A 20,439-nucleotide genomic window follows, 5' to 3' on the forward strand; every position below is an offset into this window, starting at 1 on the left:
GCCTGCACTGGTGGAAAGAGCCTGTTGGTCTTTTACCTCTCTTTCACCAAAGGAGTGCTCAGGGGCAGAGGAGATAGGATAAAAGAACACAGTCCTACAAGGAAGGGCAAGAGGGTAATCTGGGGTTGATTCCATCAGGACCAGGTAAATGCACAGTTGTTAGCTCTTTATCCCACAGGCTTTTTCTGTATTTTCAGAGACCCTTCTGCTGAGAACCTTGATGGCAACTCTGTTGGTAGAGTCATTGCCTGTCTTTTTATACTCCTGAAATTTCTCTGGTGAGGTCCTTTCGATCCTCCCTTGGTTTGGAGCTTTTTAAAATGACACAGCGAAGCTTCTCTTAAAGTATCTGCATCTGGTCCCCAGAAAGCGAGCATCTTTGTCCCACCACTTGTGAATATGCAGTTCATTTCCAGCATAGCCTCCCTCATTTTGTTCTGCCCTGGGCTTTAACGGCTTCACCCCACAGCTTCTTGCTCTTTTATAGACTTCTTCAGACATGCATATGACACATTTCTTCGTGTTTCTTAAAATCTGGAACATGTCAAAGTCTCTGAGTGGTCCACTTAAATTTCCTCTTACTCAAATGAGACATGGCTGGAAATATAATTTTAAGAATTACTAGAATGAATGGATACAGAAGTCATAAAATCTTGCAGGAAAAAATAGAGATTGAAAAGTGAACAAGTGGGCTTTAATGAAATCACTCTCTGTTTTGGAGTTGGGACACCAAGATCAGTTAGCCACTACAAAAATTTGCACGGGTTTACAAATTTATTACATTCCAGGCCTCTGGCAGTTAGCGGCGTTACTTGGCCTTCTCATCATTGCCTTTGAAATCAGGAAGCCATTTTCAGTGGCAGCATCTCTCACCTTTTTTCAGGTATAGAGGATAGCCACTACAGTGCTTTTCATGGATGCTGACACTTTCCTCACCACTGTATTTTTCAGTGTCTTCTGAGACTTCCCATGATAGAGAGTGGATTCGCTTATTATAGGTCATAGCATTCTAGCAAACATTTCTCAATAAATGTTTGGATAATTTTTTCTATGTAATACCAAGAAATCGCTGGCATTTCCATTTCATTGAGCGTAGGCCACTACTGAGCCAAGCTTTCAGATAACCAAACGAACAATTAGAACCATTTTGAGATGCACAATACCTAGATTCTGCTATATTGAATTCATAAGCTTTAGTAGCTGTACTCATGTCAATAAATTTAGCCTGATTTAAAATTATGTTCTTTTCTCCTTGTTTAGTATCCTAAGTATTTGTTTTCACACATATTCTGTAGGGTTTATATCAATATAAATTAACAAAGCTTTCATGTATCTAGGCATTCTGGGATCTAATTCCAGTTCTGAGTCTGTACTCAGTAAGAAGAGATAGAGGTGGAGTATGAGAAGAGTCGGCTTCCCCTGGGTAACTTCCTTGGTTGGTCCTTCAAACTATAAAGGACTAGGCTTACCAGACCTGGGAGGAGAAACTGCTTCTACTGACAAGGAAGATTCTACAGGGCTTAGAATTTTAGTTCTCATGTACTCAGAAGAAATCTGGAAAGAAAGGGTTAGCACCAGGCCTATAACCAACCCATTCCTCTTCTACCTAGGGATGCTCAGAGAAAAATGAATGACCTCAATCAAAACTCCCTGTAAACACACTAATAACCCAACCTCCTGGAAAACACAGTAAAGATATTTCTTAGGCAAAGATAATGAGAGACACTATCTATGAAACTTTCTAGCAGAATATAACCTGGTGTATCTGGATTGCTTATTGTAAATAAACCTGGAATTTATAGATTTGTAGGGTGGGAGACATGGCTGACTGGAGTGTATAATTAATGGGATATAAGATAAGGATGTTCTATAACTGCAAAGGCTCTTGTGAAGCAGTGTTTCTGCATACTTTGTTCAAAACACATCTCACAGTTTAAGTCCAAGACCCCCATATATTCTAGTATAAGAGAGAAAAGAACTTTTGATGAGTATCTGCATTTGACAGGATAGATTTCTCCAAAGAAATGCTTTATTTTTACCTTGTAATTGCCTGTATTCTTTAAATCATTAGTTAAGGTTGGTGTTGGGTAAGGTCACAGAATCACATGAGACTCTTGAGTCTGATTTTACAATTAGACATTTTTGTTGCCATAATTTGGTTTGCTAAAAGGTCATTTAAGATTTTTGCATTTATGTACGAAGGAGAGATTGGCCTCTACAGTCATGTGCCACCTAAGGATAGGAACACATTTTAGAAATGAGTCCTTTGGCAATTTTGTCTTTGAACACCATAGGGCATACTTACTTAACCTTAAATGGTAATACTTACTATCTACTACATTGGTATATCCATATAGCTATGCAATTTAGCGTATTGCTCTTAGGGTACAAACTTGTACAGCATATTACTGTACTGAATGTAGGCAGTTATGAAGCAGAGGTTAGATTTTGTGTATCTTGACATGAAAATGTTACTGTACTTTTATACAAGTGGTGGTGCAGTAGGTTTTTACACCAGCATGATCACAAACCCTTGACTAATGCATTGTGCTATGCCATTATGATATTTAAGATGTCATTATGTGAAAGAGATTTTTCCAGTTTATTATGATCCTATGAGACCACAGTTCTATATGCAATTTGTTGTTGACTGAAACATTGTTATTATGACACATGACTGTACTTTTCTTTTAATGTCCTTATTAGCAGTCCCCAACATTTTTGGCGCCAAGAACCAGAACTCCTATGAGAATCTAATACCTGATGATCTGAGATGTAGCTGAGAAGGTGATGCTAGCGTTGGGGAGTGGCTGCAAATACAGATGAAGCTTCTCTTTCTTGCATGCCACTCACCTTCTGCTGTGTGGTTCCAACTGGTACCAGTCCACGGCCCAGGGTTTGGGGACCACTGTCCTTGTTGACTCTTGATATCAATGTTTTATTTGCTTCATAATAGAAATTATTGTTACCTCTCTTTCTGTTTTCTGAAAGAGTTTTTAAAGATTGGAAATATTTCTTCCAGAAATGCTTGGTAAAATTAACCACTTATGCCAGTAATACTTGGAGTTATTTTGTGAAAAGTTTTAAATTATGGATTCAGTTACATTAATAAATATAGAGATTATGGAAAGGAAGGAACTAAGCACTCTCTGGAAGGCAGCACAGATATAGAAAGACTATACATTTCAAGGGGAAGAAGTTAAAGTTATGTCTGCTGGTCTCAGTGTTCTTTCTCTATGAAGTATGTAGTGTTCTGGAAGGCAGATACTTTTTCATCTGTCCAACAACTATTTACTGAATGCTTACTCCGTGTCACAAATTCTGCACATCAAGAGTATTGTCCTTGATCTCATGAAGTTTAAAGGCTTTTGGGGAAAATATACATCAAAAAGGCACTTACAAAATTGCCTTTTATTCACGATTGTATTGAGTTGAATAAAAAAGTAATGAATATCTGTAATGACTATTGTTGAAACTAAGTGAGAGATGACAGGCAATATTGTGGGCACAACTGAAGCTGGATATAACTAGTAAAAGCATCAGACGATGTAGCTATGTAATTTTTCAACCATGCTACAAAGATACTTGGGAACAAGGAAGGTAAATGACTGGGTCCATCAAATATTGGGTATTTTGCAGGAATGAGGTCCCTTACATTGTGGAGACACACATATAATTTACAAGGACAGTTTCAATTCAAGCCTAGTGCCTGGAAGTCAGGAGATTTTTTTTTTTTTCTGTTTTATCAGATCCTGACTCTGCTAGTGATTCTGATATGCACGTGTTTTCTGTTGATTTTATGCATTTACTGGAAAGAAAAGTGGCTGACAGTTGGGCTCTCACTGAAGGTAAGCATCATCCTGTAGGTCTAACACTTTGTCCAGTGTGGTCAACCTGACTTTTGGCTTTCTCCCAGGTCTTTGCTCCCTACATGCACCTGAGCAGCATAACTGTGATGGTTATTGTTTCCTGGCCTGTGGCCTTCTACTTAATCCACTTGGAACAAGAAGGTATGTCATGTGGGTGGAACCTTGCGTTATCCTTTCAGCTCTGAATTTAGCTTGCATTTCCTGTAATACTGGCTTGGTGTTGATAAAGTCTTTTAACTTATTTTTGTCTGGGAAGCCCTTTATTTGTCCTTCGACTCTAAATGGTAGCTTTGCTAGTTAAAGTATTCTTGGTTGTAGATTTTGGATTTGCAACACTTTGAATATTTTGTGCCAAGCCCATCTGTTCTGCATGGTTTCTTTTGAGAAATCAGCTGCCAGTCTTATGGGAACTCTCTTCTAGGTAATTAATTTCTTTTATCTTGCTGCTTTTATGATTCTCTCTTTGTATTTATCTTTTGGCATTTTAATTATGATGTGTCTTAGTGTGGGCCTCTTTGGGTTCATTTTAGGGGGAATGTTCTGATTTTTCTGGGGTTGCATGTCTATTTCCTTCACCAAGTTAGGGAAGTTTTCCATCATTATTTCTTCAAATATGTATTCAACTTCTTGTTCTTCTTCTTCTTCAGGTATTTCTATTACATGGATGTAGTTACCCTTAATTTTGTCTCATAGGCTCCTAAATTATTATTAGATTCTTGGTTACTTTTTTCTTGCCATTCTGGTTGGGTGTGTTTGCCTTGCTCATCTTGTATATCAGTGTTTCGATCCTCTTCTGCTTCCACTCTACTGATTTCCTTTAATATACTCTTTATCTCAGATAATGTATTCTTCATTTCTGACTGGTTCTCTTTTATAATTTCCATTTCTATTTTTATGCCCTTTATCTCTTTATTCAAGTTCTCACTGAATTCATCTATACTTCCCTTAATTTCATCGAGCATCCTTATAACCAGTGTTTTGAACTCTGCATCTGTGAGATGGCTTGACAACCTTTTCCCTTTATCTCTGTTGTATACTCTCATATGATTTCTACTTTGTCTTCCCATTTTGGCTGCTTTTCTATGTCTGTTTCTATGTACTAAGCAAAGCTCCTATGTTTCCCAGTCTTATTAATAAGGCTTTGTATAGTAGGTGTCCAGAGGCACAGTCCTGAGAGAGGTTCAGCTGCAGGCCAAGTTTAGCTCCAGCCTGTGCCCCTCCGGGGGCTACCTGTTAAGATTCAGCAAGCAATCCACAGATGCTGTGCTTATAGTTGCCTCAAGGAGCCACGCCAGAAACCGAGGTCAGTTTCCAACAGTGTGGGTCTTGGCACTGCTTAACAAGTGGCACAGGACTCACTGAGGACACAACTGAATGTGGATTGAGTGGGGCTTCGAATTGGGGGAGACGGAGTTTCAGGGAATCCTCTGGGCAGAGTGATCTCTGTTACCCAGTTTGATGACGTCTCAGCTATGATGGTGCTGTTGGCACACTCGCAGTGGGGAGGGCTCAACAATGGAGCAATGGATACTGCCAGCACTTCTGCCTGGGAGAAAGCCTTGCCTCTGGCCCTCACTCCAACAACTCAGTGTCCCCCTGTAAGTCCCTGGTGACCCCTATGCAGCCAACCCAGTGCTGTAACAAGGGGTAAGCAGGTTTGTAACTGCAAAAGTCCAGCGGACATAGCCCTTTTAAGAGGCATCTGCAGTTGCCAGCTGTGGCTGCTGTAGCCTCTGTCTCATCAGCTGCTGGGGATTCAGCAGCCTGCATCTTCACCGCCTTCTACCTCCAACCAACTCTAGCTGTAATGATTCTGTTCATCTAGACCCCCAGGCGACTCTGCTTGCCATTTGCTCCATGTTTCCATCTCAACTTGGATGTGGTCACAAGAAGGGATGAGTGACGTGTCTATCATCTATGCTATTTTGCCTGCTTCTCCTAGTCACAGTTCTTTTAGTTTGATTTCAAATGCTGCTAGTTTCAACTAATGAGCTTATACTAGGTCCAGATATCTCTGGTTACATCCTAGTAGCTCAAAGCAGGGCCCTGAGAGTCTCTTTCACACCTGGGCACTCAGAGCAGAAATGTCCACCTCTGCCACTGGTTTCTTCTCCATTCTTTGTCATAATATCAGGAAAAGAAAAGAGAATCAGAGCTGCACATTAAATTGTTTTGGGAATGGAGTTATCTCTTAGCACTCTTACTGAGAAACCAGGATCTTCTTTCTATGTCTCTTTTCACTGTTGCTTAAACAGGAATGTTTGCTTCCTGACTTGTGAGAGGATGGAGACAATGACTGGACTGATAGTGATTCCACTGTGTGTTTGTACATGTGTGTGTATGTGGATGGAGAATCGTTGAAAATGTCTTGGGGCTAGAGCTTAAAGGGGACAATAATGAACTCTTTTCTTTTTTCATTTCCGAAATTTTAGTTAGAATAAGAAGATACAAGATGACATGGTTCAAGAGAGAAAGAATCAAGAGATTTAATATACTCACAAAGTTAAGAGGTTAGAGCTGGGGATCTATATTTGAAAGTGATTGAAGCATAGGTGGTAACTTAAAAATGTACAAATTTGTAAAATTCTCAGAGGTCTATGCTAGTAATTATTGGGGGAAAGGCCAGTGATAACAGGTATTGTAGATGAGCTCAGTGTTTGTGTGTGTGTATGAGAGAGAGAGAGAAGCAAATACCTAATATTTAGTATATGTTATGGGTTAGCACTGTCATATCAACTCTATGAGGTAAATGTTAGCACCAAGATAGCCCCATTTTTCAGAATGAAAGAAATAAAGACCCAGAGAGATTAGGCAACATGTCCTTAGTCACGGTATTAGACAGAGGTATTGTCTGCATCTGAACTGAAATTTCTGTCAACTAATGCCCCTTCTACTGTACTATACTGTCTTATGTATAGGGGCATTTCAGGCTGATCTTTAACAGGCTTCAGGACTTTCTCAGAACCAGCCAATCTATCTGCTGAGAATATATTCCATATATTCCTTAAGATCCCCTCTCCTTCCTTTCCTACTCACTACCTGTACAGTTCATTCCGTTGTAAATTTGCAGTTCTAATAATACTGTGTTAATAATAATGCTCGTATTTGCATAGTCTTGTACTTTCAAATCCCTGAAAGCAAGTGAGGATGTGACAGAAATAGAGAGTATATCAGTCAGTCCACACAGTTGATGAAGCCCATGCACTGGGTATTTACTGACTGCTACTTTGTAATAGTTGCTTGGGATGGGTCTCCATTCCTCTTTACCTTTTTATTCACTCCCTGCTCCTTCCAACTTTTTCAGCTGTACAAGTGGCTATTGGATTACCCTTTTTTCTCATCCTTTTATGTCTGTATGTGCTGCCATTGGGTTTTTATTCTCCCTGCATTCAGGAGAAGGATAAATTGGGACCCAAGCCGGATATCTTCGGACATAAAGGTGCACCCATGGTAGGTTAGAGCATAATGGACATGAGTGAGTACAGGTGTGCATGGGATGCGTCGATGAAAGAAGGGGACCTCAGAACCATAGGAGCACCTGGCTTTAGATAACAACAATAAAGAGTTAATTGTAGAGGTTGGACTCGAGCCCAGGTCACCTAATACCACCAGATCCATTTCTCTACTGTGCCCAGTGACATCGTCTCACCCGAGCAGAGTCAAAGAATCAAATTGGGTAGAGGAAAATATAGGCAGGCTCTTTAAAAATAGAGCCAAGGAAGCCAAAATCTGCTTCCTAAAACACTTTCATTACTGGGTCCCCACACTACCCATAGAAGGGATGTTGAGAGGAGAAACTCTGAGGGACAGAGCCTGATGTCCTTTTTTCCACAGCTGGGGCCTGAGAATACCATGATGTCCTTTGAGAAAGCTGTTGAAAATGGAGCCTTTGGGCTGGAGTCCAACATATACTTAAGGTAGGAAGCAGGGTTGGAGTGGGCAGTACGTAAGGCCAATGCCATGGAAAATGACTAGCCCGGCCAAGCTGTAGAGAGGACAAACCCTGGAGAGTTTCTCCTTTGTTGTATGTGCCACACATACACATAGCACACATGCATGAAACACTTCTTCATTACAGATCTTACAACTGTATTCTCAATCATAAGCTCATAAATCACACACATAATTCACGTTTGTCCCATCTGCAAATCATGCTGAAATTTAACTGCATGCACTATCTAGCAATCTGTTTACCTAACATTCCTGGATACCTACTATATTCCAGACCTTCTTCTGAGTGCTGCAGAGAGGCAAATGAGTGAGATAAGTCCTGTCTGAGAGATGTTCCTAGCTAGTGAAGGAAACATGGCATGTTTATAAATACCCACAGTATGAGACCATTTGTGAGGAGTGCTTCCCAGAGAAGAAAAAGTCAAATGCTGTGGACCCTCAATGGAGGAAAAACCACCTCCTATATTGTGCAAAAAATCTCTGTACTTAGAATTGTGTTTAGGTTGAGTCTTGCAGGAAAAATATTATTTTAACCAGTAGATATGGGAAAAGAGGTTATTCCATGCAGAGGCAACAACTTATTCAGAGTCATCTAAATAAGAATTAACAAGAATGTAGACCAGTGAGCTAACCTGTATAAATGCCAAATTGACATGCTCTGGGGACAGGAGAGGAAAATGTGAGGAGGAGGTTTGGCTGCAAGGCTCACTGAGATTGGATCGTGGAGATTACTAAATGTGTAATTAACCGCCATTGTAATTTTAACAGATTACCTTAATGTTTTACAAGGTGTGTTTCAGAAAGACTCACCCTGGCAGTCTATGAGGGAGACACCTCGGAGAGATGGGTAGTAGACTGTAGCAATGTCCAAGGGAACAACTAAGGAAAATTGGACCAGAGCAGGGGTGAGGACAAAAAGATATGCTTTGCTATAGAATCTATGTGCCTGAGCAGCTAGAAGTAGAAAGGCTTCATCTCTAGCATGAGTATATTAGTGAATGTGGTATGTACAAACTCCCTTCACATCCATTCTCTGAGGCAGACAGAAAAGAAATAAACATTCTAATTCACAGCTTAGGAAATGTGGTTTTAACCTGGATTCAGTGACAGGAAATGTATTGCTGAGGTCGCAGGCTAGCATGTACATGATGAAACCAGGGTTTGAACTGTATTTCCTGACCCCCAACTGGGGTTCTTGATACTACCCAGCACTGAGAACTATACCATGTAGAATATTTGGATCAGGATTGAAACAGGATGTTCTGTCAGAGCTCCTGAGTTTATCTGTGGAAGTGCATGGTGGTCATGGCATAAGGTGGTAATGATGCTGAGCCAGTGAGCTCCTGACATATGGTCTTTATCTCTTCTCTCACTTCTGTGACTTCAAGTGTGATGTAGATGATCCTTCCAACACCTCCTTTTCTGTATTTGATGACATCTTCATTTCCAGTGTTCATCTCCTCTGCATATTTCACTGTCCACCTTGATGGTCATATCCTCAGCTGCATCATTACCAAAAATTGCATTTTGGTCAGGACACAAATACCACACCAATAACTTGAACAGGAAAAGTATAATATCAAGAATTACTAAGTGGCAAGATGTGGTTAACTATAAAGCGGTATAGGGGACCCAGGGCCTATAAAAGTAGCAAGTGTAGCCACCAGATGAAATGTAGTAAGCACATTCCATCCTATTCTTCCTAAGAAAAAAAATCCCAGAGAAACAAAAAAAAAAAAACTAGGTAAAATTCACAAAGCAACTGATACAGGGCTCTGAAAAAGAGGGGAAAAGAAGGCGCACTAGCTAAGGGCTTATTAAGACTCAAGGAACTACCATTAAGTAGTGAGCTCCCTGTTGTTTTTATTATTATGTTGTTTTGATTTTTCCTCATATATTCTAATGTGAGTTCTGGAGACACCTGAAACCCAGGCAAAATACACACACACACACACACACACACACACACACGTAGCTGCAGGCAAAAAAAAATATACACACACACACATATATACACACATATATATACACATATATATACATATATACACACACATATATATAATATAATATTATATATATATATATATATATATATATATATATATATATATCCCCTCACCATAAAAGTCTACTATTTCTATTTAAAAAAACTGGGAAAGTGGTAGCCCAGCAGGATATAAACATGTTGACTAAATTAGCTCTACTTAGGTAAACACCACAAAAAAATTCACTGTCCACCCTCTCAATGCCTGTAGCCCTAGAGACTATGGGTAGATTCCTGTCTTCTATTCTTGCCCTTAAATAAGAGAGGTACCCCTCTTCTTGCTCCACCAGTTGGAGGTGAGGAACGATTAATTGAGAGTAGTTATCTAGATAAAGTGATTTTTTTATTGTGGCAAAATACACTTAACATAAAGTTTACCATTTTATCCATATTTAGGTCATAGCTCAGTGGCATTAAGCATATTCACCTTATCCATGTCTACTATCACCACCATCCATGTATAGAACTTTTTCATCTTCTCAAACTGAAACTCTGTACCCATTGAGTAAAAATTCATTGATTCCCACTCCTGTCAGGCCCTTGCAACCACTGTTCTATTTTCTCTCTATGAATTGGACTACTCTAGTTACCTCATACAAATGGAATCATACAGTATTTGTCCTTTCGTGTCTGGCTTGGTTTATTTAGTATAATGTCAGTGATCATCTATATCATAGCATGTGTCAGAATTTCCTTCCTTTTTTTTCCGTTTTTTATGTGTTAAAACACATATAATATGAAATTTATCATCTTCACCATTTCTGAGTGTACAGTTCAGAAGTATTGACTATATTCACATTGTTGTGAAAAAGATCTCTAGAACTTTTCATCTTGGAAATCTGAAACTCTATAACCATTAAACCATAACTACTTCTTGCTCCTTCCTCTTAGCCCCTGGTGACCACCATTCTACTTTCTGTTTCTATGAATTTGACTTCTTTAGATACCTCATATAAGTAGGATAATATAGTATTTGTCTTTTTGTGCCTGTCTTATTTCACTTAGCATAATGTCCTAAAGTTTCATCTATGTTGTAGCACGTGACAAGATTTCTATCCTTTTTCAGGCTGAATAATATTCCATTGTATATGTGTACTACATTTTGCTTATCTATTCATCTACCAATGGATATTTTGATTGCTTTACCTCTTTACTATTTCGAATAATGCTGCTGTGAACTTGAGTGCACAAATATCTTTTTGACATCATTCTTTCAGTTTTTTGTGTATATCCCAGAAGTGGAATGCTGGATCATATGGTAATTCTATGTTTAATTTTATGAAGAACTGCCATGCTAGAAAAAGAGAATTTTTAGACCTATATATAAAATCCTGGGCAGACTTTTGTATAACTGATACATGAGACCAGATAGAAGCAATACAGTATAAGATTTGATAACTGAACATGGGTCTGTAACACCATCCAGATAATCAATAGATGTTAACACCAAGAGATATAGATATTGGAATTGTCTAAGAATTTTAAGCAGCTATCATAAAATGTCTCCAACAAAGTGTTATGAATACTCATTAAACAAATAAAAACATAGAAAGTCTTAGCAAAGAAATAGAATAAAGAATAACCAAATGGAAATAAAAGTTCTGTAGACAAAAGAAATGATTTAAAAAGTCAACTTGTGTAAGTGTATCAAATCATTATATTGTATATCTAGAACTAATATAATATATGTCATTTGTATCTCAATAAAATGGGTGAAAAAGTCAACTTGGGACACAGTAATAAAGAAGGAGCAATGGAGAGGGTAATATATAAGTAAATAAAATAGAAAATTTTTTAGAACTTAAAAATTATGTTTAAAAGCAAAAAAATATAACATTGATGTGTGTCTCAGTATATTTTGATATATTTAAGACAACTATATCATAAAAGGGACATGGTAAAGGAACCTAAAAAGTACTTACATTTCTACAATCTACATGAATGTTTGAATTTTGACACTAGTAGAATGTGGTAAGTTAGGTATGTATATGGTCATACATCATTCGATGATGTGGATACATTCTGAGAAGTGCATCGTTAGGTGATTTCGTCTTTGTGCAAACATCACTGAGTGCATTTATGCAAACTCAGATGGCATAGCCTACTACACACTAGGCTATATAGTATAGCGTAGTATTTCTAAAGTACTAACCTGTACAGCATTACTGTACTGAATACAGTAGGTAATTGTAACACAATGGTATTTGTGTATCTAAACACATCTAAAAATAGAAAAGGTACAATAAAATATATAAAAGGTAAATGTGTGTGTGTTTGCATGTGCGCGCATTGTGCGTGTGCGCATATACATGGTCACACATTGGGGGTACAAGGGAAGGACTTTGGAGGGAGATGCTGTCAGAGACTAAATGCCAGGAGGAGGTAAGGAAAAAGGGAGATAAGGAAGAGAAGGGGCAAGAAAGGGAGAACACAAATCAAAAGAGATCCAGAGAGAGATAAAACTCCATATGAAAAATAATAAAAGGAAGAGGGGGATGATAGAGAGGGAGAGAGAAGGAACAGGACTGGATGGAAAGAGATAAATAGAAATTAAGGTGAGTGGGTTTGTACACATGAATGGGTGTGCATCATGTGTGCAGAGGCAGGTGTGAGTAGAGGGCAATGGTCTTCCAGGTTCTCCTTCTTACCAGCCCTCTCCCCTTGCTCCCTAGCCAACTCTGTGCCCCAGCCTCAGGCGCAGGGCACGTGGACAGTATGCTGAGCCTCCTTGCCTGTTTAAATCACCCAGAACAAAAATAAAAATAAATCGCCCAGAGCAAGCAGTAAATTCCACCTCTTAGTCAGGTCAAGCCTAATCTTTCTGCATTACAAACAGACTTTTTGCTTATATTCTATTTAATCATATGTGATCAAAATTGACTATATATACAGTTTATCATTGGCCAAAATGTCATCATGCAATGCATGACTGCACTGTAATCTCTAGGGTAGCCACACGCAAAAATTATACAAAAAGATATACTAAAAACCACTATAGATTAAAAAAAAGTTCAAATAACCAACAGGAAAGCCAGGAAGAAAAAACAGAGGAACAAGATCAGAGGGAACAAGCATAAAACTAATATAAAAATGACAGACTTAATCCTAACATATTAGTAAATATATGAAATGTAAATTATCTAAATATACCAATTAAAAGACTGGCAGAATAGATTTAAAAAATGTGACACTATGTACTTTCTACAAGAAGTTCATCTCAAATGTAATGATATTGGTAGATTAAAAATGAATGGAAAAATATGCAAATTCTAATCAATGCTGCGGTGGCCATATTAATATTAGACTAAGTGAGGGCGTGGCTCCATAGTGTAGTGGTTATCACGTCTGCTGTACATGCAGAAGGTCCTGGGTTCGCACCCCAGGTGGAGCCATGGACCATACTCTGGATGTGCTAGACCTCGGATGTGCCAGGCCCTGGATGCAGCAGGCCCCGGGTGCAGCAAGCCCTGGGTGTGCACCACAAGTGTGTGGGAGGAAACACCCCACCTTCAGAGATCCAGTTCTTAAGGAGAGTTGGCAACATCCATATGTCAGGAGTGGAAGTAAGGGTGGGGGGATTAAAGAGGGGAGAAAAATAATATTAGATGAAGTGACTTCAGAGCAAAGAAAATCACCAGAGACAAAGAGGGATATTACATAATAAAAACTGTTAATTCATCAAGAGTGCATAATAATTCTAAATGTGTATGGACCCAAGAACAGAGCTTCAAAATACATGAAGTGAAAACTGACACAACTGAAAGAATAGACAAACCCATAACTATAGTTAAGGACTACAATACCCTCCTCTTAGAAATTAATACAATCACTAAACATAAAACTATTAAACCCGCAGAACAGCTGAACAACACCATCAACCAATAGGATGTGACATTTATAGAACACTCAAACCAAAAACAGCAGAAGGCATAGTCTTTTCAAGTTTCTATAGAACATATATCAATATAGGCCACATCCTGGGTCATAAATTGCAACCAATTTTAAAATACTGTAAATAGAATGAGTTCTCAGACTACAGTCACACTAGGAATTAGTAATAGCATTAACAAGAACATCTCCAAACACTTGGAAACTAACCAAATCTGCTTCTAAATCCATGAGTTAAAGAGGAAATTTTTATTTGATAAGTGATTTGCAAAAATTCCTATTTTGTGAGATGTCTTTCATTTTCTTGATGCCAACTGATTTGACAAAGATGCAAGGCAATTCAATGACCGCTGCCTTACACCATATATAAAAATGAACTCCAAATGGATCAGTGACATAAATGTAAGAGCCAAAACCATAAAATTCTTAGAAGAAAATACCAGGGTAAATCTTAATGACCTTGGGTTTATCAATGGATTCTTAGATATGGCACCTAAATCATGGGCAGCAAAAAAAAAAAAAAAAAAAAAAAACAAATAGGTTAACTGGACTTTTTCAAAGTTAAAAACCTTTGTACATCAAAGAACATGATCAAGAAAGTTAAAACACAAATTGCAGAATGGAAGAGAAAATATTTTCAAATCATATATCTGATAAGAGTTTAATGTCTAGAATTTCCAGAGAACCCCTACAATTCAACAATAGACAACTCAATTAAAAAATGGACAATGGACCTGAAAACATTTTCCAGAGAAGTTATACAGGTGGCCAGTAAGCACATGAAAAAATGCTCAACATCATTAGGAAAATACAAATCAAAACCACAATGAGATATCCCTTTGCACATACTAGTATGGCTATAATAAAAAAAAAAAATTAGAAAATAAGTGATTGTAAGGATGCGGAGAAATTATAAACCTTGTACATTGCCAGTGAAAATGTAAAATGATGTAGTTACTCTGGAAAAGTTTTTGTCCTTCCCCAGAAAGTTTAACATAGAATTACCACATGAACTAGCATTATCTTATCCATTTGGCCACCATATCTTTTGATTTGAACATTTAATCCTTTTACATTTCAAGTAATTGTTGACATATATGTAGTTATTGCAATTTTATTATTTATATTTTTTATCTTTTTTTCTTTTTAAAGAAGTTCCTCTAACATTTTTTTTGCAATACTGGCTTGTTATTGATGAACCCCTTAGCTTTTTCTTGTCAGGAAACTCTTTATCTGTCCTTCAATTCTAAAAGATAGCTTTTCTGGGTAGAGTAATTATGGCTGTAGATCTTTGCTTTTTATCACTTTAAATATTTCATGCCATTCTCCCCGTCCCTCCCCACCGTGACCTACGATGTTTCTGTTAAGAAATTAGCTGATAGTCTTATGGGATTTCCCCTGTAGGTGGCTACTTGCTTTTCTCTTTCTGCTTTTAAGATTCTGTGCCTTTAACCTTTGGTGTTTTAATTATGATGTATCTTGGTATGGGCATCTTTAAGTTCATTTTCTTTGGGACTGTCTGCATTTCCTAGGCTTGTATGTCTTATTTGTTTTCACCAGGTTAGGGAAATTTTCTGTCATTATTTCTTCAAATAGGTTTTCAATCCCTTGCTCTCTCTTTCCTCCTTCTAGTACCCCTATGATGTGAATGTTGGTACACTTGATGTTGTTCCTGTGGCCTCTTAAAGAATCCTCATGATTTTTTTAGATTCTTTTTTCTTTTTGCTGTTCTGATTGGGTGTTTTCTGCTACCTTATCGAAATAACTGATTTGATCTTTCCCTTCATCTAATCTACTATTGATTTCTTCTAATGTATTCTTATTTTAGTTTTATATTATTTCTGACTGTTTTTTTTTTATGTTTTATGTTTCTTTGTTAAAGTTCTCACTGAATTGATCTACTCCTCCCCTAAGTTTATTGAGCATCCTTATAACCAGTGTTTGTCTGTCTCCTCATTTTGTCTGTCTCCTCATTTTGTCTGTCTCCTCATTTTGGCTACCTCCCTGTGTTTGTTTCTATGTATTAGGTAGGGCTGCTATGTCTCTCAGTCTTAGTAGAGTGGCCTTATGTAGTAGGTATCCTCTGGCGCCCATGTGCACTGTCACCTGAGCTGGGTGCTCCAGGTATGTCCCTTGTATGGGTTGTGTATGCCTTTCTGTTGTAGTTGAGACTTGGTTGCTGTTTGGACATCAGTGGGAGGGACTGACTCTTGGGCTGATTGGTATGAGGACTACTTGGTGAAAGGCTGACCTATGAAGCAGGTTTTGCTTCAGCAGACCTCTGGTGCCTGCCTCATCTGCCCTTTGATTGTGTTGTCCTTGGATGCAGCTCTGGGAGATGCTCCAGCTCTCGTGGTTGCTGGCCATTATGTGTGCTAGCCCCAGGGTCTACTGGGAGGGACCCCCACCACAGGCCAAGTTCAGCTGCAGCCTGTGTACTTCCTGAGGCCACCTGACATAAGCCACCAAGCAGTTTGCAGATGGCCACCTCCTGTACTAGGCTTATAGGTACCTTGAGAGGCCAGTTTGTGAACCAAGGCTGACTGCTGCTATTGCTGGGCTTGGGGCTCCTCGGCAAGACGTATGAATGTGCTGAGGCTAGCTGCTGCTTGTTTGGGTTTTGTGAACCTTTGAAATATTTTAGGAAAGTTCACAGCATGAGTCAAGACAGGCCATTGTATGGAAAAGCCAGTGTAAGTGGCTTGGGTGGACCCAAAAGTTGGAAAGGGTGGAGGTCTCAGGTGATCACCTGGGCTGGGTGACCTGTGTTAGCCAGGTTGATGGAGATTCAGATATGGAGGCCTCCTGTGTCTGCTCACCTGGAGTGGAGAGGGCTGAAAAAAGGAATAGTGGATTCTGCCAGCTCCTCTCTGTCTGTGAGAAAGCTACTCTCCAGCCCTCACCCTGAAGCCAGATAGTTCCATTCCTCCCTGTACATCCCAGGCAGTTTTTGAGCAGCTGCTCTGGTGCTGGGGCTCAGAGCAAGTGAGTTGTCTGTGAGTAAGATCGTGCATGGGACCTTTACAAGGAATGTCTGTTATTCCCATAGCCCTTCATCTCACTCAGCCACAATCTCTGCTGGTTTTAACAGCTAGAGGTTGTGAGGATTTCTCTTCTTGGAATTGGAACCCTGGACTGGGGAACTCAGTGTGGGGCCAGGACCTCTCACCCCTCCAGAGGGACTTCTGCAACCAAGATATCCCTCTCAATTCCCATCCACCACATGTTGTTGTGGGACCAGCCTATTTTGTGTTTCCACCCCTCCCACCAGTCTTGAGGTGGTCTCTTATGGATATCTTCAATTGTAGGACTTCTATTTGGCCAGACCTCAGGTGACTCCCAGTGTTGGTTGTTCTGTAGTTTAAATTTTGATGTGGTTGTGAAACTGGTGGGCACAGTTACTATCTACTATACTATCTTGACCAGAGGTGTCTGTCGATTTATTTAACTTAGAATGGTCCACACTTTATTTCTTTGTATTTCTTGTTTTTTTGTTGTTGAAAATTGGGCATCTGAATCTAATAATATGATAACACTGGAACTCAGATTCTTCTGCTTCCTCAGAGTTTGCTTTTTAAAATAAAATTTGTGGGATGTCCCTTTGACCTGCGTCACATTGAGGTGTAAACTTAAGGTCTTCTTAGATTTTTTATGATTCTTTCTCTTGGCATATGTAGTCACTTTATAATTTTCCCTGTATGTACAGATGTTTCTAATGTGCTGGTCTTTAACATCTGGTTTCCAAAAGGGGTAAAAGGAGAAAAATTATGAGAGTTAAAAAGGGTGCTGGCCCTTTAAATGCCCTGGAAGTCACTTTGGTCATAAGGTAAGGGCTTTGTAACAATGGGGAAAGGTTCAACAACAATGGCTGTGTTCCTCTCTTTCTGCCCTTCTGTGACAAGAAGGAGCAATCAGCAACCAGAGCAGAGATCCTTTATATTTGGAATACAGGATACTTTGGCCACTCTTGGTCTCACCAACTGCTGTACAAGGAACCTGTACGCAGTTGCTCGCCATGTGGCTGCAGGAGGGGGATAGGAAGCTGCTACGGGGTTAAGAGCTGAAATGGACTGACATTAACTCCAGTTTACATCCAAGCTTTCTCCTAAAAGTGGGAAGCCATTCATAGTCTTCATAGTTCTCAAATAGTTACATCAAAGCTTTCCCAGTGCAGTTGTTGTCTAGGTGGGGAGACAGATTCCTGGTGCTTCGTACTCTGCCATCTTCCTGGCATCCTCTCTTCCTTTCATTTTCAAGAATTTTAAGTTGACATTTGATTTCCTTCAGCATTTAAAATATGTGGTTTTATTGTTTTCTTTCATCATTTTTGATGAGAAGTCAGCTCTCTGCTTATCTTTATTTCTATCAAAATATCTTTTTTCCCTCCTGGCTACTTGTACAATTTCTTTTTTTCATCCGTTTTTCACCAGTTTTATTATAATAATCCTTAGTGTAGGATGTGTGCATGTGTATGTGTACTCTTGTATTTATCCACCTTGGACTCATTAAGATTCCTGGATCTGTTTGTGCATAATTTTCATCAAATTTTGAAGTTTTTTTTTTTTAATTTTCTTTTTTCCCCTCTGTTCCCTCTTTTTAGGATTTTAATCACACATATATAATACTGCTTGATAATGTCTCATAGGTCATTTGGGTAAACTCTATTGCTACATTTTAAAATTGATTGATCTTTACATGATCTATAATATCTAATTTGTTAATTTCATCCAGTGAAATTTTTACTTTAGTTATTATATTTTTCAGCTACAGAATTTCCATTTTAAATATATTAGTTATTTCACCATTATGTTCATGTTTTTCTTTATAGCTGTTATAGAAATCTTGTATATTTTTGTTTTACATGTTTTAATACCCTTATTTACTACTTGCATTACATCTTTCATTTCCAAGTTTTCTTTATTGTGTAATTTCTCCTGGTTGTGGTTACATTTTTCTGCTATTTTAAATGTCTGGTGAATTTTCATTACATGTCAGGCATTACAAGATTAGTAGAGTTTTGCTCTGCATATGTGCAGTTTGATATTTTGGCATATATTGAAGGGACGTCTGTATATATTTCTCTAAACATCTTTTCTTCCTTCTTCCTTCTTCTTCCTCCGTCTTCCTTCCTCCTTCCTCCTTCTTCTTCCTTCTTCTTTCTTCTTCTTCTTCTTCATATATAGTTCCATCCTCTGTGGCAGCAGTCCCCAACCAACCTTTTTGGCATCTGGGTCTGGTGCTCCTATAAGAATGTAATGCTTGATGATCTGAGGTAGAGCTAAGCCAGTGATGCTAGCGCTGGGGAGTGGCTGCAAATACAGCTGAAACATTGCTTGCTCACCTACCACTCACATCGTGCTGTGTGGCCTAGTTCCTAATAGGCCGTGGACTGGTACTGGTCCGCTCCTTGGGGGTTAGGCACCCTTGCTCTCTCGAACTCCAGTACACAAATTCTTGCCATCTTGACATCTCCTTAATTTGATCTCTTTTTCCTCATTTCAGCATGATAGTTGGGTCCATTTTAGGGATCCCTCCCTGTGCCACAGTCCACTATGTGCTTACAAGAAGGAAGCCTGGGTAATGGTAGGGCTTGTTTCATTTATTTGTCTTTTCTCAGAGTTCAGCACACTGTGCCCCCAATTGTCCATTTGCTGAAGAAGAAGTTATTTCCCTTAATTTGTCCAGTTTTCTAGTTGTTTATGGCTAAGTGTCAATCCTGTTACTCCCTCATGGCCATCAAAGAATTCTCTTCATAGGTATTTTAATGGGAAAGAAATAGAGATTTTCATAAAAGCAGAGATTTTTCAAGGCAAATAGCAGATAACAGAACCAGGAATTTTTCTAGTTATACTATCTGATGTGAAGGGTCTAAGCCCAGAAATACTCAGGGCAGATGCCTTGCTGGAAAATGGGTCAGAGAAACACAGGATGATCGAGTAGATTAGTATAATTCTGAGACCTCATCAGAGGCCTTGCCACATCACCACACTCCTCAGCTTACTCTCAGGTCACTACTGCATCTACTATTTTCTTGAGGCCAGAAAGCTCCTAGATAGGGAAGCTACACTTCCATCATCACTGACATTTTATTATGTGTCACAAAAGATTAATCCCTAGGGCAAAAAAATATGAACATCAAAGTGTAAATGCTTGGTACTTAGGCCTTTGCTGAGATTTTTGAGGGAGTTAGGAATCCTAGTAAGACTTGTGACCTTGATGGGCTTTCTGAGAGCCCTATTTACCAAGGTGGCTGAGTTCAGCCTATCCACTCTTTCCTCTCTGTTACCCCTCTGCCTGCAGTTACGATGAGGTGCCTTTTCTCATGCATGACAATAACCTGCGAAGGACAACCAATATCAGGGAGGTCATGCCAAATGCCTCCTTCAGACATAGTTCCCTCTTCACTTGGAATTTCTTGTCGACTCTGAATGCAGGCAAATGGTTTGTACAGGTAAGACATATTCCGTAGCTCTATAATCCTGCATTGACTCCCTCTTCTGTACAAGGTCATGGGCTGCTCCTGGAGAGAAAGGCTTTAGATGAAGATAGTCAAGTATATACATAATTTCATTCCAGTTCCATACTAGAACTATAGCATTGGCAGAAGGGCTTTTTTAGTGATGCAGTTAATCTAATTACTGCTTTCTGCAGTCACTGGAAATTCTATGGTCACTTGTAAACCTA

At 38.9% G+C, this 20,439-nt stretch overlaps 1 protein-coding gene across 1 annotated transcript in view; it reads left to right on the forward strand.

The window, feature by feature from the left end:
- The window catches only part of GDPD4 (glycerophosphodiester phosphodiesterase domain containing 4), a 79,735-nt gene that overhangs the window by 24,696 nt on the left and 34,600 nt on the right, over positions 1-20,439 (forward strand). The window contains exons 4-9 of the mRNA XM_036221570.1: positions 3,750-3,848; positions 3,917-4,010; positions 6,302-6,379; positions 7,174-7,319; positions 7,704-7,786; positions 20,056-20,206. Coding sequence (XP_036077463.1) covers positions 3,750-3,848; positions 3,917-4,010; positions 6,302-6,379; positions 7,174-7,319; positions 7,704-7,786; positions 20,056-20,206 — 651 coding nt within the window. The remainder of the gene's footprint in view (positions 1-3,749; positions 3,849-3,916; positions 4,011-6,301; positions 6,380-7,173; positions 7,320-7,703; positions 7,787-20,055; positions 20,207-20,439) is intronic.

This window comes from Rousettus aegyptiacus, unplaced genomic scaffold (assembly GCF_014176215.1).
Source record: "Rousettus aegyptiacus isolate mRouAeg1 unplaced genomic scaffold, mRouAeg1.p scaffold_m13_p_5, whole genome shotgun sequence".
Classification (NCBI taxonomy): Eukaryota; Metazoa; Chordata; class Mammalia; order Chiroptera; family Pteropodidae; genus Rousettus; species Rousettus aegyptiacus.